This window comes from Microtus oregoni, unplaced genomic scaffold, assembly GCF_018167655.1.
Source record: "Microtus oregoni isolate MIOR12 unplaced genomic scaffold, Mior012 000005F_ref0000423, whole genome shotgun sequence".
Taxonomy (NCBI): domain Eukaryota; kingdom Metazoa; phylum Chordata; class Mammalia; order Rodentia; family Cricetidae; genus Microtus; species Microtus oregoni.
Window position 1 is genome coordinate 6,176,515 of NW_024543064.1, and position 13,307 is coordinate 6,189,821.

General features: G+C 40.2%; 1 protein-coding gene across 10 annotated transcripts in view; it reads right to left on the reverse strand.

Moving 5' to 3' along the window:
- The window catches only part of LOC121447913 (arginine-glutamic acid dipeptide repeats protein), a 372,377-nt gene that overhangs the window by 156,689 nt on the left and 202,381 nt on the right, over positions 1-13,307 (reverse strand). For all 10 annotated transcript variants that reach the window (XM_041651205.1, XM_041651199.1, XM_041651198.1 and 7 more), the window contains one exon: positions 2,412-2,516. In XM_041651205.1, coding sequence (XP_041507139.1) covers positions 2,412-2,516 — 105 coding nt within the window. The remainder of the gene's footprint in view (positions 1-2,411; positions 2,517-13,307) is intronic.

Genomic DNA, 13,307 nt, shown 5'->3' on the forward strand with positions numbered 1-13,307 from the left:
CAAAAAAGCAAAGCAGCCAATCACTGGCTCTTATCTCGACCTCATTCTGAAATGGCGATCCTGCCTCCAGAATGAGACAGTGTCTGTGAGTTGTCTCTCCTGTCTTATATTCCTCTCTAGAGCTGGGATTAAAGGTGTGCACTGCCTGGTTTCTACGGCAAACCAGTGTGGCTACTGGGATTAAAGCCTGGTCTGTGAGGATGACCAGAGGAGCTGTTTTACTCCCTGATCTTCAGATAAGTTTTATTTATTAAAATACAAATGAGGGGGCTGGAGAGATGGCTCAGTGGTTAAGAGCACTGGTTGCTCTTCCAGAGGTCCTGAGTTCAATTCCCAGCAGCCACATGGTGACTGGCTCACAACCATCTGTAATGAGACCTGGCGCCCTCTTCTGGCATGCACACATGGAAGCAGAATGTTGTATACATAATAAATAAATAAATAAATAGATATTAAAAATAAATAAATAAATAACTATTAAAAATAAATAGATAGATAAATAAATAAATAAATAAAATACAAATGAAATGCCACTATAGCCTTGCCTGTGATAAGCTATGTCAAGCTGAAGTTAAAGTTAACTAGAACTAGGGTCATCTTCCACTTTCAATCTGTGTGCCTTTGCTCACTGTCGAATGTGCCTCTTGTACACTGTAAGGATTTGTCACTTTGAATTGGTTTAATGAAGCGCTGATTGGACAGTGGCCAGGTAGGAAATATAGGCAGGGAGACCAAACTAAGAATTATGAGAAGAGGAAGGGCAGAGTCAGAGAGTCACACGCAAACGCAGAGAAGCAAGATGAGAATGCCACACTTAGAAAAGGTACCAAGCCGCCAGGTGGTGGTGGCACATGCCTTTAATTCCCGTACTTGGAGACAGAGGCAGGCGAATCTCTGTGAGTTTAAGGTCAGCCTGGTCTACAAGAGCTAGTTCCAGAACAGGCTCTAAAGCTGCAGAGAAACCCTGTCTCAAAAAACAAACAAAAAAAAACTTTATTGGGGGGCTGGATATGGAGCCCTCTTCTGGACTATAGGCATACATGCAGACAGAATACTGTACACATAATAAATAAATAAATCTTTAAAAAAAAAAAAAGAAAAGACAAAAGAAAAAGAAAAGGTACCAAGCCATGTGGCTAAACATAGATAAGAACTATGGGTTAATTTAAATGTAAGAGTTAGCTAGTAACAAGCCTGAACTACTGCTTAAGCATTTATTATTATTGTTGTTGTTGTTATTGTTGTTTGTATTTATTTATATATGTATGTATGTATGTATGTATGTATGTATACAATATTCTGTCTGCAGGCCAGAAGAGGGCACCAGACCTCATTACAGATGGTTGTGAGCCACCATGTGGTTGCTGGGATTTGAACTCAGAACCTTTGGAAGAACAGGCAATGCTCTTAACCACTGAGCCATCTCTCCAGCCCTGTTGTTTGTTTTTCAAGACAGGGTTGCTCTGTAGCTTTGGAGCTGGAATTAAAGGCATGCACCATCGCCGCCTGGCACTGCTTGAGGATTTATAAGTAATATTGAGTCTCTGAGTCATTTATTTGGGAAGTAGCCACTGGGTATTTGGGAACAGGTGGAAGGGACAAGAATCTTCTTATTACAAGTGCTGGTGAAGTATATTTCTTATAACCATACTGCCTTTCATGTATGTTGTGGGATATTTGTACATTGTGTGAAGATACATTGCTGTGACTGATTTAATAAAGAGACAAACGTCCGATAGCCAGGCAGGAGATCTGGGCAGGGGGAGTAGGAGACAAATCTCGGTGCACGGGAAACACAGAAGCAGGATGGGTGGTACATGACAGAACACTGATTAATAGGTTCAGTTAGAAGAGCTTGTTAGGAAGAAGCCTAAGCCTAAGCTACACGTCAGGATTTCATAATAAATAAGAAGTCTCCACGTCATTATTTGAGAGCTGGCTGGGAGAACAAAAAAGTCTCATTACACATGTAAATGATTATTCTGTCACTCATGAACACCTTACCAAAACGGCTGGAACAGGGTGCTGCTATCCACCTCCCACTACTAGTCTCACCAGACCTTTCAGTGAGTGTTCCTGAGATCTCATTAGCCAAAGCAAACTGAACAAAAATAACTAACCTGAATTTACAACACATTAAGGAAGGCTTCACAAAGTCTGCATCAAGGAAATGATCTATCAGTAAATTCACAGCACAGACCCTCCTCTCTACATCCTCACTCCCACACCTTTTCTTCCCTAATAAAAGGAAAAGTATTAAATGCATATAACACTGACTATAAGATTTACATAGGAGTTTGGAGTCACTTTTTGGTATCATAAAAAAGTATAGATGTGTAAACGAACAAGCACATATACATGTAAGTGAGAAAAGGAAAAAAAATTCTTAATGGCATAAATGACTGACTTACCTTGTCTCAGGATTGTAGCCTAATATGTAGAAAAATGAATCCACTCGGGCTTTAAACTCTCGAGCAGCAAATATGTCAGAAAAATGGGAGATGTTACACTTCCCTCTGGGGAAAAACAAAAGACAAAAAGTATGTTTAAATTAGTTGCTTTACAAACCAAAAACACAGTTGGAAGAGGTGGAGGAGAGAGAAGCACATGCCTAAATCCAGAGTGTCTGAAAAATACATAGGTTCCAACCTTGACTGGAAATGATTTTTTGATGGAGGAAGGTCATTGGCTAAATAAAAAGAAACTGCTTGCCGGGCGGTGGTGGCGCACGCCTTTAATCCCAGCACTCGGGAGGCAGAGGCAGGCGGATCTCAGTGAGTTCGAGACCAGCCTGGTCTACAAGAGCTAGTTCCAGGACAGGCTCCAAAAGCACAGAGAAACCCTGTCTCGAAAAAACAAAAAAAAAAAAAAAAAGAAACTGCTTGGCTCTCATTGGTTAGAAGATAGGTGGGAGGAGTAAACAGAACAGAACACTGGGAGGAAGAGGAAGTGAGCTCAGACTCCACAGCTCTCCTCTCGGGAGCAGACGCACGCGAAGAAACTCCAATCCCAGGATGGACATAGGCTAGAATCTTCCCAGTAAGCGCACCTAGGGGCGCTACACAGATGATTAGAAATGGGCTAAATTAATATGTGAGAATTAGCCTAGAAGAGGCTAGATAGGAATGGGCCAAGCAGTGATTAAATGAATACGGTTTGTGTGTTGTTATTTCGGGCATAAGCTAGCCAGGCAGCCGGGGAGCTGGGGACGCAGCCCCGCCGCCCCTTATTACTACAATTTTTGTTTAATGATTGCTTTAGTATATAACTGTATCACAAGTACCTTTACTTCACACTTTGTGATAAAATAAAAAAAAACCATAAATAAGAACTAGGAGTGATGTGGGTATACCCCTCTATATGATATAAATGTTTTATAACCATTGGTTAATAAAGAAAATGCTTTGGCCTACAGCAGAGGAAAATACAGGTAGGTAGGAAAACTAAATTGAACTCAGGGAGAAAGAAGGCATAGTCAGGCAGATGCCATGTAGCTAAAGAAGGAAAAGACACCAGAACTGTTGCGGGAGGTCCTCCCACTCCTCCAGCCTATAGCTGCTGAGATACCAGCCCATTGGGGCATGGTCTCTCTCCCTTTAAAAAAGCAGCCACTTCCCTCTCCTCTCTCTCTTCACTTGCTGCTCCGCCCGCGACTAGACTTCCCTTCCTGGTTGCGAAGAGGGCTGTTGCCTGGGACAGTGATCTGTAAGATTTTCCCCTTTAAATAAATACCACCCTATTAATCATAATTCCAAACTGGTGTGGCATTGTTTGTGACTTATGCCTTCATTTTGGCGCCCAACGTTTGGTTTTAGAACCTCTCCTTTCCCCGCTCGGCTGCCAGCCGCGAGTTCGGCTTGGTGGGAGCCCTCCTTTCCTCAGCCGCCGCCTGTGCCTTGCAGCGGCAGCCTTGGCCTCCCCACGTGGATTTAAACTCCACAGGCCCACGTAGTCTCTGCCAGCGTGGTTTGCTCTTTTCTGAGTCGTTTTTAAATCTCCCTTGCAAGCACAGCTCTTAAGTGGCACGAACCAGAGCACACAGTTGCTGAAAGCTGCAACCCCTCAGGGTGACTGTCACGTGGAGGCATAAGCAGCTTCCAGGTTGCTCTTCTCTACCCCTGGATTCTAGGTTTCTGGTTCCGTCTCTGGAATTGATTTAATTGCATTTACTTTGTTGAGAAACTTTCATTTTCCAGTTTTTAACATCTACTAAGGCACTGAAACAGGACCCAGTTTTCATCGCGACTCGGCAACAGCGCCACCTGCTGGATAACAGGTAATATGGCAGTTTTCGTTTCTAACGCAAATTTTGCTGCTGTGTTTTCACTAATACAATGGATTAGTAAATTTATATTTACTAATACAATGGATTATGTCATACAAGGTTTATATGATTATGGGGATACCTTGATTTGCTTGTTACTAGGTTTCAGTTTTCTTTTCCAAATTCTATCATTAAGGAAGAATATGGTACTCCTAAGAACGATAGAATCTTTACGAACTAATAATGAACAACTAATTAACAGGATTAAAATTATTGAAAATCAGAGGTTATCTGAACAAGTGGATACTATGACAGACAAAATTGACTCCATATCCAAGGGTACTAGAAAGTTACCTGAAAGGGTTCAGGCTGTTGAATTTACGTTCAGACTTTATCACAAAGTTTTGATAAGGTAACAGACAGAATGTACCTCCAAGATGGGAATCTACATGATATACAAGAAAAGTTTAAGGAGGACATGTTATCTTTGAAAGAAAAAATTAAAGCTTTGGAATCACAGGTGCAGAATGGGAACCAAAAAATTGATGCCTCAGTGAAATCACTGGAAATATATACAGGTCAGGAGATTCAGGATTTAAGAGAAACAATGATAAAAAAGATTTGAAAAGATTGGAGAAATTATTGCAGCTGGTGAACAGAGTAAGGAGGCACAAGGACAGGATACAATGTCTCCACCAGCTATTAGAGCTGGCTTACCCAGGGTTCTAGCAACATACCCTATACTTAATTCTGACAAAGCGTCAACTTCTAAAGACTCAAAGGGAGTAAGAGAAGATAGATGGAGGCCAATAGCAATGAATGATCTGAAAGAAATTAAGCAAGCTGTTCCATTAATTTTGGCTTGCACAATGCATATGTAAAGGAAATGATAAGGACTTGGGCTTCTAATGCTAGAGCTACCCCCCATGATTTCCATCAGTTAGTGTCTGCAGTTTTAGATAATGGACCTTCCTTGATGTTTGGAATTTATTTCAGAGAAGAATCCAAACATATGGAGCAGCAAGGAAGAGCAAAAGGTGTTGAGGTTTCCCAAGATCAAATTCTTGGTGCAGGAGAATATGCTGATCCACAGGTCCAAGCTCTTTATGACGATGAAGTACTGTGTCTATGTCACCAAGCAGCTTTAAATGCTTGGAATGGGATACAGGATCCAGCAAAAAGGGTTGAATCATATACCAGAATTAGGCAGGGACAGGGAGAACCCTTTATTTACTTTTTGCAAAGATTAATTAAGGCTCTGGACATAGGGATAACAGACCCAGAAGCTAGACCAATACTTCTTGAATCTCTAGCTTTTGAGAATGTAAACATAGAATGCAAAAAGATAATTGGGCCTTTAAAGTCTAGATCAGCACCTATGGATGAATGGATTCAGCATACGATGAATGTTGAGACGTTTAGCTATAATGATAAATCTTGGGTAGGAGAAGCGATTCCGAAGCAATGAGGAGACATCAAACTGCCAGGTGTTTTAATTGTGGTAAATTAGGACATTTGCAAAGGGATTGCAGGCAAAGAATTTCTAGGAATAATATCTCCTCTGGGAATGACAAAAATAGGAGACCTAGGCCTTCAGGTATATGTAGGAGATGCGGTAAAGGCCGGCATTGGTCCAATGAATGTAGGTCAACAACAGACAGACGGGGCAATCCAATATCATCGGGAAACTCCTTGGGGGGCCTCTTGCAGGCCCCCAAGCCAACAGTGGCCCAGTCATTCCCAGTCACAGTGGAGAACGTGCCTCACCAAGAAAATTAAAAGCTCCAATTTCTGCTGTAAAAAGTAATACTGGTCTAAATGATGAATTACGTGTGGAGGATGAGTCAAAAAACCCAGTAGGACAGAGTAAACGTATATTTTGGCAGACTTCTATAAATGATCAAAGACCAAAGCTAAGAGTCTGTATAAATGGCACTTTTATTGAAGGCTTATTAGACACAGGTGCGGATGTAAGTATCATTACCCCAGAATCTTAGCATCCGAACTGGCCTCTTTAAGAGGTAGATGTTCAGTTCCTGGGAATTGGAACCCTATCTCGTGTAAAACAAAGCACAAGATGGGTTGAATGCATAGGGCGCAAAGGACAAATAGGAAGACTAAGGCCATATATAGGCAATATTACCATAAATTAATGGGGCCGTGACCTGCTACAGCAATGGAATACCCAGATTGACATTCCTGTAGTTCCAGGAACTCATAATTCTGGGAAGGATATGATGAGCTATTATGGAAAAAGGTCACCAGCCATTCAGGCTGTACAAGAACATACAGCAAATACCAAACCTTTAGAGGTACCAACAGCCCTACCTTTAAAATGGCTAACTGAGAAGCCAATATGGATCAAACAGTGGCCTCTAGCTGAAGATAAACTACAGGCATTGGAACAGCTGGTGCAGGAGCAACTAGATGCTCACCACATTGAAGAATCAAAGAGCCCTTGGAATTCTCCTGTGTTTGTTGTAAAAAAGAAATCTGGTAAATGGAGAATGGTGACAGATCTAAGAGCTGTCAACAAAGTAATTCAACCTATGGGCCCACTACAATCTGGAATTCCTTTGCCTTCTCTGTTACCAAAAGGATGGCCTCTTACAGTTATTGATTTGAAAGATTGTTTTTTTCACTATACCGTTAGAAGAAAAGGATAGAGAAAAATTTGCCTTCACAGTGCCTACTTAGAATAATTCTCAGCCTAATAGGAGATGTCAATGGACAGTCCTCCCACAGGGTATGCTCAATAGTCCTACATTGTGCCAATATTTTGTAAGTAAGCCATTGGAAATAATTCGTAAACAATTCCAAGTCCATAATTTATCATTACATGGATGACATCTTGTTATGTGATTCAAATAAAGATACTTTAGAAAGGATGTTTGAAGAAGTAAAGAAAGTCTTGCCTAGGTGGGGATTACAAATTGCCCCTGAAAAGATTCAAAGAGGAAATTCTATTAATTACCTAGGTTACAGAATAGGGTTAGAGAAAATTAAAACGCAAAAGGCACAAATTAGGAGAGACCGCTTAAAGACTCTTAATGACTTCCAAAGATTGTTAGGAGATATTTCCAGTCTACGACCAGCTGTTGGGATAACACCTGATCTAATAGTTCATTTAAACAAAACCTCAGATGGTGATAAAGATTTGAATAGTCCAAGAAAACTGACAGCTGAAGCAGAAAAGGAACTGACAATGATTGAGGAAAAATTACAGGAGGCACATGTGGATAGGGTGAACCCAAATCTTAGCTGCATCCTAGTCATATTGCCTTCCAGAATTTCTCCTACAGGGATTCTAATGCAGAGGGAAGATATTATTTTAGAGTGGATATTTATACCTAATAAACCAAGTAAAAAATTAAAAACTTATGTGGAAAAAGTCTCTGAATTAATCATAAAATGTAAGCTGAGACTTCGTCAGCTAGCAGGTATAGACCCAGCAGAAATTATAGTGCCTTTTACTATTGAAGAAATAAAAAAGTTATGGGAAGACAATGAACCATGGCAAAGAGCTTGTGCTAATTTTTTGGGAGAAATTAATAGCAACTATCCCAAAAATGGTAGACTTAACCTCATAAAAAGAACTTCTTGGAATCTTCCTAGAATTGTACGTGATGCTCCAATAACTGGAGCCGTACGTTCTATACTGATGCAAATAAATCAGGGAAAGCAGGTTACAAGTCAGATGAATTGAGTAAGGTGGAACAAAGCCCTTATAATTCTGTCCAGAAGGCAGAATTATATGCCATTCTTATGGTGCTAAGGGATTTTAAAGAACCTCTTAATATAGTTACAAATTCACAATATGCAGAAAGAGTTATCTTGCATATTGAAACCGCTGAATTTATACCAGATGACTTCATTGTTTATCCAGGTACAAGACATAATCAGGAACAGGCTTTGTCCGATGTACATAACACACATCCGGTCCCATACAGGTCTGCCAGGTCCTCTAGCCCAAGGCAATGCTGAGATTGATCAATTATTGATTGGAAGTGTGTTGCAGGCCTCAGAATTTCATAAGAAGCATCATGTCAATATTAAAGGCCTAAAGAAAGAATTTTCCACTACTTGGCAACAAGCTAAGGACATTATAAGGAGATGTCCTACTTGTTCTTTCTATAATCAAACACCGTTGCCTGCAGGGAGTAACCCAAAGGGTACTAAGAGAAATGAAAACTGGCAGATGGAAGTGTTCCCCTTCATGGAATTTGGTAAATTAAAATATGTATACCATACCACAGACACATATTCAGGATTTAATGGGCTACTGCCCTGAGCTCAGAAAAGGCTGATTCAGTAATCACACATTTATTGGAAGTTATGGCCATCATGGGTATACCTGCACAAATAAAGACAGATAATGATCCAGCATATGTACCTAAGAAAATGAAACGCTTTTTTGATTATTATAATATAAAACACATTACAGGTATACCAAATAATCCTACAGGTCGGGCAGTTATAGAAAGATCAAATCGTACTATAAAGGATATGCTGAACAAACAGAAAGGGACCGAAAATACCCCCAGAAATAGATTACATAATGCTTTATTAACCTTGAATTTTCTTAACGCTAATGAGAAAGGAACGACAGCAGCAGAAAGACATTGGATAATGGAAAAGTCTGCTGAACTAAATCAACTGATTTATTTGAAAGATGTGCTGACCTCTCAATGGAAGCCAGGAGATGTGCTACGTTGGGGAAGGGGTTTTGCTCTTGTTTCCACAGGAGAAGAAAAATTGTGGATACCATCAAAATTAATAAAGTTTCGATTTGAAGAGGAGAAACCTCTTGGAAAGGAGAAATGACAACTCATCCACAATGATGATATTCATACAGGTGGTAAGAAAAACATATAGAATAGGGGCAGGGTTCTGTTCCTATCTCCACAGGAAAATACTCATCTTTGAAAAATTCAAGGGACGCTGGATGTTTGGATACTGACAGATGGAAAAATACCTGCCCAATAGGAAATATCAAGAAAACTGAATGGGTTGTGTAATATTAAACCATATTTCTAAATTTATAAAGCTGGTTTTGAAGTTGGACTCTGGCTCAGTCCCTCTCCAATTCCAAGCCTGTTAGTAAGAGAAACCCAGAGTTTCTGGAGTTTCTGTCTCATGTAAAGAGCCATGATATGGGACAGAAAGAAATATGAGTTTAGAAAACATCTTTGCTTTTCTTCATATCTATCATACTTTTCATTGAATCTATCTATCTATCATATCTATCATGCCTTTCATTGAATATATATATGTATGTCTATATATGTCTATATGACTAATGTTTAAGTTTTTCACAATGAACAATGAGTTTTTCCTGAAGTGACATTTGAAGTTTCCAGGAAGAAGATGGGGCCCCATAACAACAACTCCACCTGGTTGATATGACGTCATGATACTGATAGCGCTACTACAAGACCTGTTTTGGATACCAGCTGCACAAGAAAGTTCCAACTTGGTTAGCTGAAATGGTGCACATCTTATACAACATTTTGGCCAGACCTGCACAAAATACTCAGGGACTATTTGCAATTTTAAAGGACATTGATCTTGAAATTTAACCATCATTTTACTTTCACAGGATCCCCCAGAAAGAATGTCGCCCCCATGACAGCTGGAAGTAATTCTAGAGGACGACGTCCCCTCTCCCAGTAAAGTCTGCCCTTGGGTTTAGGGACATCATTTAGGGGTTGATTATAATTAGTATACGATTGAGGGTTGGGGGAGGAATTTTATAAGCTCAGGGATCATTTTGAAAAAAAAAAAAGAGATGATGGGATAATAGATTTGTAATTGTGAGTTACTGTTTTTAGACAAATACATTGGTATAGAGTCTTGTATATTGATACAAAGTTAAATTATATTGACTATTGTATGCATGCATGTTTCTACCTCTGTTTAAAACATTTTTTTATGTATTGACATATATTGTATTGATACATATATTGTATATATTTACCATATTGCAGTGTACATTTCTGTCTCTGATTAAGATACTTATATAATATTTGTGTATTGATATATATATTTACCTACTGCCATGTATATTTGTACATTGTTTATATTTGGAGGTCATTGTCCTCATTTGTTTCACAGTCGTTTATTGTCTTAGTCTTTAAGTTAGGTAGATACTGAGAATTATATAGATTAATAGTCATCTAAATTTGTCATTTATAATTAGACTAATCAGGTTCTTTAGATATATAGAGATTATACTCAGTATAGATAGATAATCTTCAACTTCTTCAAAGAGCTGTAGAAAATGGCCTTTAATCTAACTCAGAGTTTTGTGGTAGTGAGACACAATTGCTCCTGGCAACACCACTCTGTTCCCGAGAGAATGCTGAGCACCAAAGACACTCCACTTGGAGCCTTTCTTTTTGGCAGAACCAGCCTTTGGGCAAAGAAATGCCCATACCTCAACGACTGACAAAGATACAGAGCGTGCATCAATGGATAAAACAGGACTGTCATATCCTGCCAAGACAGGGTAAGATAGTTTTGAAAACTTGCTTGCCTTAGAAAATGGTATGTCAGTTATGTTAGGCCTTAGCCAAAGTTGGTTGCTTCAACGCTGCTAATGTGACTTTGGGTGATTGCCCAGGTAGCTAGTTGTCTCTGTGATTTGTTGCATGTTTTGGAAGTTGTTTTACTGAACTTCCTAATTACCCAGGTAACATTATTTCCCTTCTCAGATCTTCAATGGGGTTGAAGACTATATAAATGTAGTTACTTTCTCTCATGACTTGGCCAAGTTATTTATTATACAAGACCAAGCTAGTTAGAATATGATATTTGTACTTATTATATATAATTTCATAGTAGGTTTAGAACTCTCTTATTTAAACAAAAGGGGGAGGTGTTGCAGGAGGTCCTCCCACTCCTCCAGCCTATAGCTGCTGAGATACCAGCCCATTGGGGCATGGTCTCTCTCCCTTTAAAAAAGCAGCCACTTCCCTCTCCTCTCTCTCTTCACTTCCTGCTCCACCGGCGACTAGACTCCCTTCCTGGTTGCGTAGAGGGCTGTTGCCTGGGACAGTGATCTGTAAGTTTTTTCCCCTTTAAATAAATACCACCCTATTAATCATAATTCCAAACTGGTGTGGCATTGTTTGTGACTTACGCCTTCACAGAACCTTACCAGTAAACCAGAGCCTTGTGGCGATACACAGGATCATAGAATTGGGTTAATTTAAGATGTAAGAGCTAGCTAGAAATATGCCTGAGTCCTTGCCCAAACAGTGTTGTAATTAATATAGTTTTATGTGATTATTCGGGTCTGGGTGGCTGGGAAATAAAAAAGGACTCTCTGAATACATGGGAGTGTGGTGTGGTGGCTAGTCAATCACTACAGGTGAGGGACAGTCAAAACAGTGACTTTTTTTTTTTTTTTTGATTTTTCGAGACAGGGTTTCTCCGTAGCTTTTGGTTCCTGTCTTGGAACTAGCTCTTGTAGACCAGGCTGGCCTCGAACTCACAGAGATCCACCTGCCTCTGCCTCCCGAGTGCTGGGATTAAAGGCGTGCGCCACCACCGCCCGGCAAAACAGTGACTTTTATACAAACCTAAGCAACCAAATTACATTAGCTCAAGAAACCCCACCCAATACTAACAAGAAAAGATGATCTGGAGGCACACAGCAGGCCCAACTTCCCACTGCATGCATGTGATGTGGGATGTCCTTCTGTTTATGTGTTGCTTCTATTGGCTAACGAATAAAGCTGTTTCTGTCAATGGCTTAGCAGAGTAAAGCCAGGTGGGAAATCCGAATAGAGATTTATAGAGAGAGCAGGTAGAGTCAAAGAGCTGCCATGTAGCTGCTGAAGGAGACAGACACTGCTGGAATCTTTCTGGTAAGCCATAGCCTCGTGGTGATTAAGAGAAATATGTTAATTCAAGATGTAAGATCTAGCTAGAAATATACCTGAATGGCTAAACAGTGCTGTAATTAATATAGTTTCTGTGTGAATATCTGGGTCTGTGCGGCATGGAAACAAAAGAGCAGTCTCCTTCTATACGCTTGTACACACTCTTGGCATTCCGTGGTTGCTCAAAAGTAAGGTATTGGGCTGGAGAGATGGCTCAGTGGTTAAGGGCATTGCCTGCTCTTCCAAAGGTCCTGAGTTCAATTCCCAGCAACCACATGGTGGCTCACAACCATCTGTAAAGAGGTCTCGCACCCTCTTCTGGCCTTCAGGCATACAGACAGAATATTGTATACATAATAAATAAATAAATATTTAAAAAAAAAGTAAGGTATTATCTCACAGTGTGTAGTGAAATGAATAAGAAGAGACTGAATATTAAAGAGAACTGCCATCATTTCCATCTGTTTGAAATGTGTGATTTCAGAGTTTTCTAAGGTCCTGTCAACACCATTCCTGAAGCAGTCCTTCATTGTTAACAGGACTGCAAATACAGGCAGGAAAGCTCCACGTGCAGTCACCCACCACAAAAGGAGACACCTTAGAAAAATCTCACTTCAGCTGGGGTGGTGGCACACACCTGTAACCCTGGCACTGGGGAAGCTGAGCTGAGAGGATTGCAGGCATCCTCTGAGAACAGGAGTGGGGTTGTACAGGATTAGTGGTATACTGTGCCTACACAATTAGAAGACAGTGCAGGAAGGTCACATGCTAAAGGACAAACAGTGAGGACAGAGCTATCCCACATCACATGCGTGCAGTATAACAAAAGGGTGGGAATATGAATAAAAAGTATGACCTAGTAACTGACTTCATAAAATTATCAATAACTAGGAAAGTCTCCCTATACCTGAAGTTTATGTAAAATAAAAGGAAACTCAGGATGGGAGCACGGAATTCACAGTAGCATGTCTGTGGAGAACTGCAGTTAGTTATCCTTACTTGAGAAAAGAAAACACAATGCAGGACCTCCAAAGAGAGGGCTTTCTAGGCTAGATTAAAGTAGAGAAATCTTTGTGAAATGACTTTCTCAGTTTCTATGAGGTGTCCCCTGCCTTCCTGTGAGCTACAGCACAGACATGTTGGGAACCTCATCTTGA